The 14,759-nt window shown below is 35.1% G+C and overlaps 2 protein-coding genes across 2 annotated transcripts; both read left to right on the top strand.

Annotated features, from left to right (window-relative positions):
- Positions 1-906: 906 nt before the first annotated feature.
- On the top strand, positions 907-10,509 carry LOC141677369 (MAP3K epsilon protein kinase 1-like). The gene is made up of 13 exons (XM_074483265.1): positions 907-925; positions 1,192-1,326; positions 1,811-1,831; positions 2,381-2,454; positions 2,597-2,687; positions 3,221-3,316; positions 5,139-5,270; positions 6,418-6,521; positions 6,883-6,988; positions 7,460-7,747; positions 8,702-8,785; positions 9,109-9,200; positions 10,020-10,509. The coding sequence occupies exons 2-13, from the start codon at positions 1,192-1,194 to the stop codon at positions 10,492-10,494; spliced, it is 1,698 nt and encodes a 565-aa protein (XP_074339366.1). The 5' UTR covers positions 907-925; the 3' UTR covers positions 10,495-10,509.
- A 1,521-nt stretch (positions 10,510-12,030) lies between these two features.
- Positions 12,031-12,648, top strand: LOC141680669 (uncharacterized). The gene has a single exon (XM_074486833.1). The coding sequence runs from the start codon at positions 12,031-12,033 to the stop codon at positions 12,646-12,648; it is 618 nt and encodes a 205-aa protein (XP_074342934.1).
- The last annotated feature ends 2,111 nt before the right edge of the window (positions 12,649-14,759 follow it).

Genomic DNA, 14,759 nt, shown 5'->3' with positions numbered 1-14,759 from the left:
TCGATAAACAAATAATCTCATTAAATGCATACTTTTACCGGGCCCCAATATAATAGCGATAATATATTTCAAATTTGATAAATGAATAATATCATTAAATAAATAAAATCTTCTATCCCAAACATATCTATTTATCGAGATTTAGATTTACCAACCTTATCGCTCTATCTTCTTTAAAAATAATAGCAAAGAAAATCAAAAAAGAATACAAATATACTAAAAAAAGGCACCCACGACAAAAATCAAGCTGGCACCAAAAAAGTACAAAGACGTTACGTTAAACCAAACGGTCCACGTTTGTCAATATCTAGTCCTTCATGTCCTCTTTTTCATTCGACCCCACTGATTACACTCGTGCTCTTTCTTTTCTATAACTTAACGGAGTTTCAAACTTTCCGATCACCGGCGACAATTTATTTACGATTTCAAGGAAGATGCCTCGCCTGTTAGCGTCTCAGAAATCAAAGATTATTATCGATAACAGATATGTAAGAATTTTGTATTTCTTTTGGCTTCTTTTTTGTTTTTGTTAACATGATTTTTGAATTTATTGTTATGTAGTAGCAAGTTTTAATGTATTTGTGTTCATTTCATACAAGTTTTTTGATTATTTGTGCTTCATTTTGATATATCCCTCCCTCTCAGTCTCACGCGCACACACACTGTTAGTACTTGTTCATTTTTATGCTTGATTTTGAATTTTGTGAACATGATTTTTTGAATTGTACTATGTCTTAATTGTATGTAATATTTTTTGTGCTTTAATTGCATACGTTTTGATTTCATGTAACTCTCTCCCCCTCCCCCTCTCTCTCCCTCTGTCTCTCTCTCCCTCTCTCTCTCTTGTGAAAATGATTTTTTGAATTGTATTTCTTACTTGTATGTAATGTTTTTCGTGTTTTAATTGTATATATTTTGGTTTCATGTAACTCTCTCTCTTTCTCTCTTTCTCTCTCTCCCTCCCCCCTCTCTCTCTCCCTCCCTCTCTCTCTATCTCTCTCTCTCCCTCCCCCTCTCTCCCTCCCCCTCTCTCTCTCTCTCTACCTCTTTCCCTCCCTCCTCTCTCCCCCTCCCCCTCCCCGAGTTCTCTATTAATAAAAAACAGAGGTCTAGCTTTAATTGTATACGAATTATGTTAATTAAATCTCATTGAATTCAGTTCTGATCATTAAATGTGCATTTCTATTTTAGATGCTTGGTGATGAGATTGGAAGAGGAGCTCATGGTATAGTTTACAAAGGTTTGAATTTGGAGAATGGAGAATTTGTTGCAATCAAGCAAGTTTCTTTGGAGAATATCAAGGATGAAGATCTTAAAAATATAATGGTACGATTTTTCTTCTACATCTATAAATTTACTTTCCCCCTTACCTACCTTTACATATTGTATGTTGCAATCAATATTAACTTTGAGTATTGGTGTTCCTTGCGTTTTACATAATTTTCCGGCTTTATACTTAACTGTGCAACAAATGACTGAAAATTTTATTGCAATTGGGTCAGTCTTAGGCAGTATATGAGAAATTATGTCTCTAATAGCTTCTACATCATCATTTTTAAGCTTTATTATGCTATATACCTTTTGTGGTTCAGCTTCAGAATTATTAATTTTAATGTTTTATTAACTGATGTAGTTTATCTTGAACTTTTAAGAAAATGGTTCATGTAAGTGCAATGTTATTGATTTTTTGTGCTCCTTATTTGTTGTTTCAACACACTTCTATAGTTTTATATTCTTCCCATAAAGTTAAGCTGACTTTATGTATCTTTATGGGTTATTATGCCACTGGTTGAATACGTGAATGCTACAGCAAGAAATTGATTTGCTCAAGGTAATTTTATTCCCTTCTAATATATCCACTCTTATAATTATGATTTACACTTGCAAATACTTATTTTATATACATATTGGAATCTGGCTAGTTCTCATGTTCCGTCTATCGACCAGAGCTTCTGCCTATACATTTCTGATGAATCATATCACTTTAAGATTATTTATTTTTGAAGTACCTGTTTGATTGGCTTAGGCAAACTCCTTTCCACTCACATTAGTTCTAAAAATTGAAAATTTTAATCAAGAGAACCAAGCTCGGACTACACAATTGGCGCTGGTCTATAGTACTCCCATCCTCCCTCCCCCCACCCCAAAGGAAAAAGTTTCAAAATTCTCACTTTTTTTTTGTCAAGTAAATTCTCACAATTTATTCTGAACACAAAGGCAAATTATTACCCAAACGATGGGTACTCGTGATTCACTCTTCCTCTAACACCTTAAGGTCTTAGACGGACTGGTTAATTAACTGTTTTATATTCGAGGTTTGAATTATTACCTATCATTTATATGTGCACTGATCTTTCTCCTTTCTTTTCATTTTTTACAGAACCTTAACCACAAAAATATTGTGAAATATCTTGGATCTTCCAAGACAACGAGTCATCTCCACATATTTCTCGAGTAAGGATGCTAAAACGATCTATTTATTGAATCTTTGTAATGGTTTAGTACTTTAAACCCGACAACTAGGAATTCTAGCACATTGTTTCATTTTAAAGTGCACTTATTCCTTGAATTTATCAATATCTATGGTTTTGCAAAGGTACGTGGAAAATGGTTCTTTGGCAAACATCATTAAGCCGGCGAATTTTGACCCATTTCCAGAATCTCTTGTTGCCGTGTACATTACTCAGGTTTATCATTGTTTTTGAATTTATTGTTATGTAGTAGCAAGTTTTAATGTATTTGTGTTCATTTCATGTAAGGTTTTTCATTGATCGTGCTTCATTTTGATATCTTCCTCTCTCTCTCTCTCACACACACACAGTTGAGTACTTATTCATTTTTATGCTTGATTTTGAATTTTGTGAACATGATTTTTTGTATTGTATTTCTTAGGTAGATATTTAAACTACTATCATATACATGTAATTATGTAAATGATCTATACTTGCTAAATTAGTTTTGTTTTTATTTGGGGTACATTCCCTCGGAGGCCATACTGTATCCGTACTCAGTGATAATTGTTATAGTGATAATTGTTATACAGACCCATGAGTACATACCATACATAATCTCTTTAACTCTCCTTTTGAGATCTATATCCTAGCTTCTTTATTGTTTCGCTAAGTCCCTTAGCATGTTTACATAATGTTTCATTTTGTAACGCAAGTATCTCTCTTTTGATCCTTGTTTTTGGGTTACTTACAATATATATGCTTTTCAGGGCCTTGTGAAACTTGCAGATTTTGGTGTTGCTACAAAGTTAACTGATACAAATAGTAACGAATCTGCCGGGACAACATATTGGATGGCCCCTGAGGTACTTTTCTTATGATAGGGATGAAGGTGCCGGAGTTGGTTATAGTTTCATCACTAGTCATTACTATAAACAACTGTAGAATCTTTGACATTGTAATTTTTTTATTGCTCTGCATTTTTTTTTATCACAAACATGTGTTCAATAGATTTGGGATAATACCTCTAATTTATTTAATAGATGATACAATTATTGTGCTTCCACAAATTGATGTCAATGTCTTTTAATAGATGTATCATAATGGATCGTGTATTTCACAAACATCTGATTATTCATCAATATATGAGTAATTTAGTGGTGTTTACTGTTTACATTTTAGTAATTCATATTGATCTATTTTTAAATCAAAGGTTTAGAATGCAAATGTCACATGTCTGTGTATATTTTTTTGTAAAAATATATGAAGGTGTTTAGTCAAGAAGGAAATAATTCTGAACGACTTACAATATTATATTGCATTATACATTCATAAGTACTAAAAGTCATGAGCATAGTTATCACGAAGACGACTACTCTGAAGGTACTTCAGCTTTGAGGACTTTTAAGCTCGACGTAGTGCTGTGATAACCGCGATTATGGTGAAACATCGTCCACTCAAACCAATGATAATACACAAGAAGCAGATGGAAATGAACATGATATTGAGATTAGTTACTTTGCTTGATTTTCATCATCACTTTTTTTTTTCATTTTCTGGGATGTGTTTGATATTACTAAATTTGATATTTGGATGTTATTATGTAATAGTCGTGCTTTATTTGACCTTACTATTCTTTTACTTTTGACTAAAAATATGAAATTGATGTGTTTTGTTAAGTTACCTGTATAACTATTTAATATATGTGTAAAGAATGACTTGTCGACTTTTTACTACTAGTCGGTTAAGCATCTCTGGCTCAAAAGACGGCTGATACAATTATACGAATGCATATGATTTGACAGCAATCAATACTATTGTATGGAATAGAAGTAAGATGGTTTGCTTGACAAAGTGGCAGGGAGATATTGGATTATGGGACAAAAATTCTTGTTGGTGAAATTGTTATTGACATATGTCAAGTGACGATTTCGGTATAATATTTGAAGAAAAAATCAACTTATTACTTAAATTCATCTTATTGTATATGGATTGAAATAATGTTGTTCTAGCAAGTTACAGCTTCGTATGTGTTTGGTATTTGTTTTTCTTAATTACCTACTTACATATATATGATTTATTAAAACAACATATAATCTTTTTTGCGGATATCTTATACTTGACAGCAGATCAGTAATTATGACCCAATATTTCTTCTGATTCCGTGATTTGAACCTGGGTGCCAGCCTTGCCATAATTGTGTTTTTTTCTCAGACTTGACCAAGAGACCAGGCATGCATAATGAGGCAAACCTGTCCAAGGGCTTGCTATTTGCCCATGTATAGTTTTTAATAAAAACAAAAAATTGGCATTCCTGCTCTCGAAATGAACCATACATCATACTCATATGTGTCAACACAAATTCTCTTGGTTGTTTGTTATGATTGTTCAACCCGAATTTTCTGAAATGCTGCTTAGAAGTATTGCCGAATTCTGAATTTCTTGAGTTACCTTGATTGTCTATTAGAGCAATATTCCCTGCTTCACAGATTAATACATCAAGTGGGTATAGTATCATTGACAGCATGTGTTGTGATCAATCAAGGCCATATCCCTGCATTCCATATTTGCATACTTTTAATGCGGAAGTGTTCAATATATTTATATGAATTACAGCATTGAATGTGCATTTAAGTCCTTTTTGTGGCAAGTGTATTGCAGTCCTTTTATTTAGTTATGCTTGTGTAGGTGATCAACATGTCTGGAGTTTGTGCGGCATCTGATATATGGAGTGTTAGATGCACTGTGATTGAGCTGCTCACAGGTTTACCTCCATATTATGATCTTGGGCCCTGGACAGCTCTTTGGCAGATTGTGCAGGTTATTTTTAAAAATTGTCATGGTGTTTTCTTGTAATGAGCTATCGTGAATTTAGTTTTTGCTAAGATTTTGGGGTGTTAACAAAAAGCATAAAATCATTTTATTCTCCAAGTGGCAGTATAAGTTGGCCTTTATAGCACATGAGGGAACATCATAGATATGCACTTCGATTTGTATTTTTTTATTAATTTTTTGACGTGTGAAGCGTACATAATATGTGCAACATGAAGTATCGGTGTATTATTTACCTTTTTCTTTTATTTGAACATCATAGATTTATGCTACGATTATTATTTTTTTAAAATTTTTGACATGTGACGCATACCTAATCTGCGCAACATGATGTAACAGTGTACTATTTTTCTTTCTCTTTTTTTTGAAAGAAAAAACTGTAACGCATTCCAGTAGAGCGTTACAACAGGAATGACTATTTTAAGTAGAGATCTTGCCTATCATGCAGGTTTCACATTTGCATCATGATTATTTTGTTTTGCTATTACCTGTCATGCACATCTCACGTGTGTAAACATATTTACATTCTTGAATTATCTGCTGCTGTGATGAGCCATATCTAAATTATTTATTCTAAAACAATACTTTTTGGCTGTTCTAAAACAATACCAGTTTGCATTTAACACTTAATCGCCGTGGCTTAGATTGAATTTTCAATTCAAGCCTTTCTGTTAGCCCCATATTCAATATTGATGTTGATTAAGTTGATTATAGATAGATTGTTTGAAATGGAGTTGGATGCATCCTCTTAAGATGAGAGAACTGTGTTAAGTCATCGGGATGATGGTGGTTAAACCTATCAAGATTACAGAGAATTAAATAGTTGTAGCTGATTATTCGATTATTGATCATGTGATAGCTGATTTAGGATCTAAATTATCGCATTATTAGTCAAGAGCTATTCATCTTGTTAGTTCAGAAATGGTTTCTGAATGTACAATTGAATCTGCATAATGTTGACTGTGCGAACTTAGGCTTGAATCATGTTCTGCCTAATATATTTTACAATTGCAAAAAGAATACAGCTTAGTTAACCATGTTATCCTGTCTTAGATCCAGTTGTGAATATAATGTAACCCATCTAATATCTACAAATCCTTAATTACTTGTATTCACTTCAGTACTTACTTTTCAGGATTACAGGCAGAGGCTGGATGCCAAGACTCTGCTTTCCCACCCTTGGATTCAAAGATCCAGGCGTATTGTACACTCTCCCCTTCATGACAGTGAAACATCAAGGTAGGCAACTTGATTTCCACTTTTCCGCTTCATCCATTTTCCCCATAAAAGCTACAAACACTCTGGAGGTTTACATTTTGCATTTTCACTTCTGTTGCGCTTTCTATTCATATTTTAGGAGTTAGCTTGTAATTATTGAACAATTTTTGTGTTTTTCGTGTTTTTTTTTAATTTAAAGATTTGGTTTGATTGTCTAAAGGTTACACTGTACACTTTCTTGCTTAAATAAATAATCATTATGACGGCATATGTGAAAACTGATGAATACACTGTCGGAGACTGAACTTCTATAAAGCTTTGCAGATTGTAGCTAGTTTGCATTACTATAATTGAGTTAATGTCTGATTACTTATTATTTTAGTGAGCAAGCTTTACTTTCTAAAAGAAGCTTATGTTCTGAGGATGCTGAGACATCGAGTGGAGACGATCAAAACTCTGTTGACAATCTCCATGCCAAGAAAGCCGAGGTGAGTGCTAGTGTTTTTTCCAGTATTATCATACATGTCATTAGTTTTGCCAGTTTACACAGTTAAGATTCTGATTTTTCATTAAGAATCCCATGAGCTCACCCAAAATATCGATATCATGTATGAAATTGTAATGACAAGCTGAGGATATGCATGCTTAGTGTATTGAATTATGAAGTACTGACACCACCGACGGCTATGCAACTTAATAACCCCTTGCCAACAAGATAAACTAGATACACGAAACCTTTGATGCCTGTTGTGTTCGGAACATCTAGAAAGTGAGAGTGTATTTCAATTCTTTAATAACTTGATTCTTGCCGTAGCTTAGCAATCACACACTCTCAGATTGATGATAGAAGGCATTATGATGAAGCAGCTGCGATGTGTGTTATATTTTTTAGAACTGTTTTGTGCCTTTTGTAGTAGATCTAATATATCTCTATTGATGTCTTTCATGTAAAATTCCAGGACTCTGAAACAGAATTTCTTAAAGTTGATACTGCTGATGCGGACAAGGATGCTGAACATAATCCTCTTAGGGGTATATTCGGTGATCCTGAGACATCATCAGAACTTCACCAGGTCTCTCACTTGACCGGCCAGGATAAAGTGTTGGTTAATGATGAAACTGGTTCTCCTACTTTTAGTAGCAAAAGCATCATTTCAAAAAAAGTTTGTGTAGAAGAAAGCTCTAATCATGCTGAAAACGGTTCATCTAGTGCGACATCGAAAAGCCAAGAGTTTAGCCCTCCAAAGGTGAATTTATTTATTGTGTTATTTTCTTTTTAGAACATCTCTGAAATCAACAAGCATATCACGAAGACACGAACTACATACATAGTGTAAGCCTCTAATATGGAAGAGTTTGGTTTACCAGATCATCTATTCATGTTTTGTCAACATCTGATGTTGGTATAATTCAACTTTGTAAAGATAGAAAATATACTAATCATAAAGAAGAGTCATGTCAAAACTTCTTTAATTACACTGATTCGTAGGATTTCAGAAATTGATTTAAATATCGAAGATTCATTTATGTACTGGTTATCCAGATTCCAGGGAAATTAATATAAATTGCCTCATCTATAGGTAGTCTTCATTTTCTGCATAACCCTATGTCTATTTCATAAAAATGCCATTTGAGCTTGGTGGACTTGATAATTGAGCAGAAATCAAGCACACCAAAAGCTCAGCATAATTTGGAATCTACTCTAGTTTAGGCGGATCTGCACATAATCAGATTCTCCTCATAAAAAAGCAATGAACTCTACATTAGTGATGAAATTGATCATATGCCCATAGAGGAATATGCATTTGTATTATAACAGCGCATGTTTTTTATATGGGCCTACATGCACCTTTTCTGCAACATTCTTTATGTAAGACTGCACTGTGTCATAACAATAATTCGTCTGTTGAATGTATACAAGATTGAATGCTATAAGTTTTCTGCTAGAGCAAAGAACTAGTACACATTCAATAATAATAATACCCAACCTTTGGAATTGATTTCTTATATTGACAACTTGGATGGCCTATCAAAATTTGAAAAAAGCTTTATCCGGACAATATTAGCTTAAGCATTTGACAACTACTACCAATAGAAAGAGAAAAAAAAATTATTTTTTTGAGCTAAATGGTAATTTCTCTGTATATCTAGGGGGTTGAATATAGCAGATTAATTGATCATAATAACCTTTTTTCTAACAGGTCATATGCTCGGTGCTTCAAGTTTTAAATGAGATTACCAGGGATAGCACTGAAATTCAGGAAAGCACTTGTCTAGCAGGCCTGGTAAGTCGTGTGCAATATTCAGCTCTCAGGCTCGACATTCTGAAAAGTGACATGAGATTCAGTGTTCTGAGTTGGGTTCTTCTGTACGTGGTTCATGATGAGTTAACAGTCTGGAATTGCACCATGTAGTTAACTCTACAAAATTGGTGCACACACACAAGAATCTGTAGTCCACCAGTGTGACACCTTTTCTGGAATAAAAAAATTTGAACATGAATGAGTAGCGAAAGTCTGTCTCATTAGTTTATAGCTCTTTATTTTGACACTCCTTATAGTTTGTATATAATTGTTTATCGGATAACAGTATTACTATTTCATTGCAGATTCCAACAGTCATGGGCTTTGCTGTACCTGACCGCCCTCATGAAATTCGTATGGAAGCAGCAAAATTCCTGCATCAGTTTTGTCACTCAAGGTATATGGTTTTTTGCTCTTAATCCCTGTGGCATAATTATAGCTATCTAAGTAATAAGAATTGACTCCTGCTTTATACTGCCGTATGACTTTGCATATGTTTATTGCTTGCCGTGGTATTACCATTCTTGTGAGCTTTCTTGAGGCTGACTATAAAAACCACAGGTTCGTGCTTGATGTGAATCATATACACTCTGATATGCCATATGTTTCTTTCGATTCATTGTTTTATTTTGTTCTAGAAATTACAGAGGATGTAAACATTGTTACTTTCTTTCATTGTTTTTATTCTTGAAACTTGAATATATAGATATAAACTATTAATGACATTGTAGATTCTCCTGAATTAAACGTGGAGCACTCTCCACACACAAAAATATTGAAGAATTCAAAGAAAGTAACTAGAATGTTACTTCTAATCAGTGGCAAAGGACCCAGTAACTCAGCATAAGCAAATTGTGATAGTTGAATAAATTTAGTTGTAATAGCAGTCAGCTGTTTCTAAAAAGTCTGATATTACAACAGTTACTTAAACTTGCAATTCCATTATGAGAAAGGGAAATATTCAAGTCGAATACAGTTTTATAATCTTTCATAACTCATGTGGCTGGATTAGCAAAAGTTTTTGTGTTGTATATATTAGCTGGTATGATGTATTGCGCCTTTTTCCCAGTTTCTTTGTCAAGTCATCTTTTACAAATTTTTACACGACTTCCACTTCTCAGATGCATCTTGAAAAGTCTTTAGCAGATCAAACTCCTCGTACATGCTTTTACCTGTAATTGTTTGTGTGTATAATTCAAGAATTAATGACATGCAGGGAAATGGTTCATCTTGCAATTGACGGATTGTGGCAAATATTTAAGCTTCAGTGGTCAAGCTCTAGGAATGATCTTTTCCATATAGTTGCAAAAACTGGAATATTACTTAGGCTTATCAGCACTCTGTATAGTTTGAATGAGGCAACTCAACTAGCTGCCATTTCTACTGGAGGTGGGTTACTCTATGATGCTGTAGTTTTCCAACAAATGTCTAGTGATCCTGAAATTTTTTGGTTCGAGCCAATGGTTTCTGGACTAAATTCTCTTAATTATCGCAACGGTAAACACTGTTTAACGACCGAAAATATATTGCTCTCTGTGACTCCCTTTTTCAATTATATTATGTGCCGACAATTTCGAGAACACTTGTTTATAATAAAAAAAAAAGAAAAAAATGACAATATTAACACAATATCAGTCTTCTCTTACCAAAATAACGTTTTATTGTTTGTTTGGCCATTAATATCCGGTTGATACCTCGTTTCAAAATACGTATTAGGTATTTGAAAGAACCCTACAAAATCTCGGCCTTTTCAACAACACAAATCATGTTCTTTTAAACGATGAACATATAGCGGCGGTAAATAAAATTTTATCTATGTATGTATATGGGATCTGATGTATATAACATAAAGAGAGAAACTGAGTTGGATCGGAGAAAAGGTAGGATTCGGGTAGAATTCAGGAGAGAGAGAGATTTGTGGTTGGATTGGCGTCGATGTATATATTACTTAATTATTTGTATGTATAATCAGCATATATGAAATGTGTAATCGCTTTTACTCTAATCAAGATCGCGTATTACTTTTCTATTACGCATATATTAAATGCATATCATGTTCCCTTCTACGAAATGCATTATGTAATATTCCTCCTCTCAATGAGTAACAAGCTGATAAATATGTCCTCCTTTCTGAAATAAGATATTTTTGTCAGTTTGACGTGATAAATCGGTATGGCCCAAAACATGACTTAATATGACTTCTCAATTTCCTAGACAATAGAAGACTGTCAAGTCTCCACGAATTATATTTACGTTCCTGATGCCTCTCAAATGTTTACCATTAAGTTTTGAGACCCATAGGTCAACCCGAATATATAAGAATGGACATTTTAAGAAAGGAAAAAAAAAGAGCCAGAACAGCTGCAGAAGCGATTTGTTTTATAAATTATATTGTTCTCCTCTCCCAAGATTAAGCATTTGATAACTACTCCCAGTAGAAAGAGAAAAAATTATTTTTTTGAATTAAATGGTAATTTCTCTGTATATCTAGTGGTTGAATATAACAGATTAATTTCGTCTCTGAGGCCAGATGAACGAGAAGACGTGCTTGTTTCTGCTTGATGAAAATTAACAACATGGTTTTGTTCCTCTGGTGCTCACCCGAAGAAACTTGGATGACTCCTATATGAGAGTACTTGAAGAACGAGACACTTTCAAAGGATAAGATAGCAGCCAGGCGACTCCGATATAAAGCAGTACGATGTGTGGAATATGAACCGAGTTATACAAAAATGTTTTATTCAACCTTTATTGAAGTGCATCGCAGGAGAAGGCTGTCGTAATATTCTGAAAAAAGTACATGAAGGAATCTGCGACAATAATTCGGACGGAGGATCACTTGCGGCAAAGGTGTTACGTCAGGGTTACTTCTGGCCAATTTTGCGGGAATATTCATTTAAATTAGTTAAAGCATGTGATAAATGTCAAAGATTCACAAACTTCTCCAACATACCGGCAACTAAACTAACCACTATGGCAAGCCCTTGGCCATTTACCATTTGGGGGATTGACTTGATCGGGAAGCTCCTCAAAGCCGAAGAGGGTGTCAAGTACGCGATTGTGGCTGTGGATTACTTTATCAAGTGAGCAAATGTTATGCCCTTGACGACTATTACGACAAAGAAGATAGTAGATTTCGTCTTCAATTTTATAATAAGTCGATTTGGGATTCCATATAAGTAAGTCTCTGGCAATGCAAAGCATTCGACAGCAAAGAATTGAAAATAATGTTTGAAAATTTGAAGATACAAAAAGATTTTGCCGCAGTATATCATCCCCAAAGCAACGAACATACGGAAGCTATCAATAAAATCATCAAACACACACTGAAGATTAAGTTAGAAGATTGTAAGGGAGATTGGCCATGGGAGCTCCCAAAGGTTTTGTGGTCATACAACACTACTCCTAGATCTACTACAGGAGAAAAACCTTTCATGCTGACATATGATTATGAAGCCATGGTATCGGTAGAAGTTGAATATAGGTCTCTCCACATAAGCAAATTACGCTATGAAGATAGTGAAGTTACGCAACAGATTCAATTAGACCTACTGGAAGAAGTCAAAATAGCTTCTCAAGTGAAATTGGCGGCGTATCAGCAACGAGTGTCCAGGTTTTATAATCGAAAGGTCAAAGTACGTCCATTGAAAATTGGCGACTTGGTATTGAGAAGGGTCTTGCCTAACACGAAGATAACTAGCCATGGAGTCTTCGGAGCTAATTGGGAAGGACCTTATAAAGTCCGAGCAGTACTTGAGGAAGGAACATATTATCTCGAGGACTTGAACGGAAAGCCTATTCCTCGAGTTTGGAATGCGGAACATCTGCCGAAATATTTCCAGTAAGGCTCGGCCTCAGCCCCTTACTTACTTATATGCACTATAGTCGATTCAAGTAGGGCTTAGCCCGAATAGTAGATTAGCATCAATAAAATTCCTCCTAGCCCGGGGGTAGTGCATGTACCATCTCAGTCAGTGTTACTCATAGGATGTTTATTTTCGTTCCTTCTATTGACCAACAGACAATGACGTCGCTTGAGACTATTGTGAATTTTTACACCAGAATGCATCATTAATAAAATTTTGAATTTTTTTATTTCAAAGGTTCTATCTTGAAGATATGGAGAACAACTCTTATTATTACGATAAGTTTGAGTTATGTTAATCATCGAAGAAAAGGATTGTTTTCAAGCTAGCGAAAAGACGGGAATTTTGGAGTTGCTCCACTTCAATTACTTATTCCTTGGTTTTTGTTTTTGCAAGATGAAAATATTTCAAGGCGGAAACAAAGAGATAACATGATACAAGATATGCAATATGAAGTCTAAATACGAAAATGTGATAAGTAAATAGGTTCGTACAAGTTGTAAGGATTTTACAGAGGCTCGCACCTCAAATAAAAGTCGTAGTATCATTGAAGTCACAAGGAAACACATATGAAAAGCACAAGATTTAGAGAGCCTAAGAAGCATACCCCTACTCTCAGGCGGTAGACGGAAAATAGTGTGTACGAGGATAAGCCGTAACAACATCATCCATAGAAGCAACACCATCGTGAGGAATAACAACATCGATCGTCTCAGTTACGACTCTACCCCACTTTCTGTTGTGAAAGAAGAGCGTCGATCGAGTCTTAAGGCAACCTTCCTAGCGGCTTTGACATAGGCATTATCCCTCTTGAAGTCAGCGACATAGTACAATATCTCTGCATCAAAGGAGCTAAAGTCATAGGCAGGATCGCAGGCCAGGATGGTAGTGAGAAGCATATAAAAGCCTTTCTCGACACCCGTATCATAGATTTCTTCCTTCTCCTTCTTCCATCCGCTCTACTGATCCTCTCGGAGTTTCTTGACCTAAGCTCGAAGCTTAACTCTCTCAATAAGGGCTGCGTCCGAAAAATCATGAAAATCATAAATAATTTGGCCCTGTCGTTTCAGTTCGTGCCCATATTTTGCAATGATAACATCCTTATCCTTACTCTTCTTCCTCAACTCTTCTTCAACATTTGTGGCACGAGAATTTAGTTTCTCCCGCTCCATGTCAAGACTATTAAGTCGAGCCCTATCCTTAGGAGCTATGGAAGTATCCTCCAAAGAAAGGAATAGTAATTGCGTAACAGCTGTGACTCTTGCAAGATCTCTGTTAGTCGATGACAAATTCTTCCAAGATTTTAACTCCTTAGCTCCGAGAAAATACACAACCAAAGTACCCTAAGTGAGATTTCACTTGGAAAAGGGAAGAAGCCTTCACCTTCGTCGAAGTACCAATTTTCACGCTAGCTCTAGTACACTTCGACGAAAGGACTAGAAGCGCCTGAACAACTTTCATAGGAGAATAACTAGGGCACACATCGTGCTGTGAAGAAAGTTTAGCAACATCCCTCTCGGGCACCGTCTTCTCAGGAGCAAGACAATACATGAAACACTTAGGAATCCGATGAGCCATGCCTGAAAGAACCACGTGAAATAAATTAACATGATTCATACAAGAAATACACTGCATACGAGAGGAAATAAGGTTGTGACTCATGCTTCAGATAGACTCCGGGCGCACCCAGTACAACAGAGGCCACACGGATTCAGGCGCGCCCCGTGAAGAGAAAAACAGGGAAACGTAACCTGAAGACCATATGGCGAATCTAGGGCGCACCCCATAAACAAAAACGAATGAAGGACTTATCATAATGTAAAGTACTTACAAACACAATTGATGGTTAAATTGAAAATTCAACAAGATCAAAGGATGACGTATACGTCCTATACATAAATATACACACAAAAACATATGGCAAGAACATGAAGTTCAAGAAGCTTGCATTTCATGGACCTAACAATATACATGTCGGAAATTAGGATAAAGAACATGAGGAAATATCTTAGAGCAAGAGGAACGAATGAATTAAAGCAAAAATGAAGAGAAAATGAAGAGAAAGCCTATGCGAAGCCAAATTCGAGTTT

This window comes from Apium graveolens, chromosome 8 (genome assembly GCF_009905375.1).
Source record: "Apium graveolens cultivar Ventura chromosome 8, ASM990537v1, whole genome shotgun sequence".
NCBI classification, from domain to species: domain Eukaryota; kingdom Viridiplantae; phylum Streptophyta; class Magnoliopsida; order Apiales; family Apiaceae; genus Apium; species Apium graveolens.
Note: the sequence above shows the minus strand (reverse complement) of the source record. Positions and strands in the feature narration are given on the sequence as shown.

Coding starts and splice junctions, on each gene's coding strand:
- LOC141680669 (XM_074486833.1), top strand. CDS start 12,031: ATGTTTGAAAATTTGAAGATACAAAAAGATTTTGCCGCAGTATATCAT.
- LOC141677369 (XM_074483265.1), top strand. CDS start 1,192: ATGCTTGGTGATGAGATTGGAAGAGGAGCTCATGGTATAGTTTACAAA. Junction 6,989..7,459: donor TCCATGCCAAGAAAGCCGAG/GTGAGTGCTAGT, acceptor GTAAAATTCCAG/GACTCTGAAACAGAATTTCT. Junction 7,748..8,701: donor AAGAGTTTAGCCCTCCAAAG/GTGAATTTATTT, acceptor TTTTTCTAACAG/GTCATATGCTCGGTGCTTCA.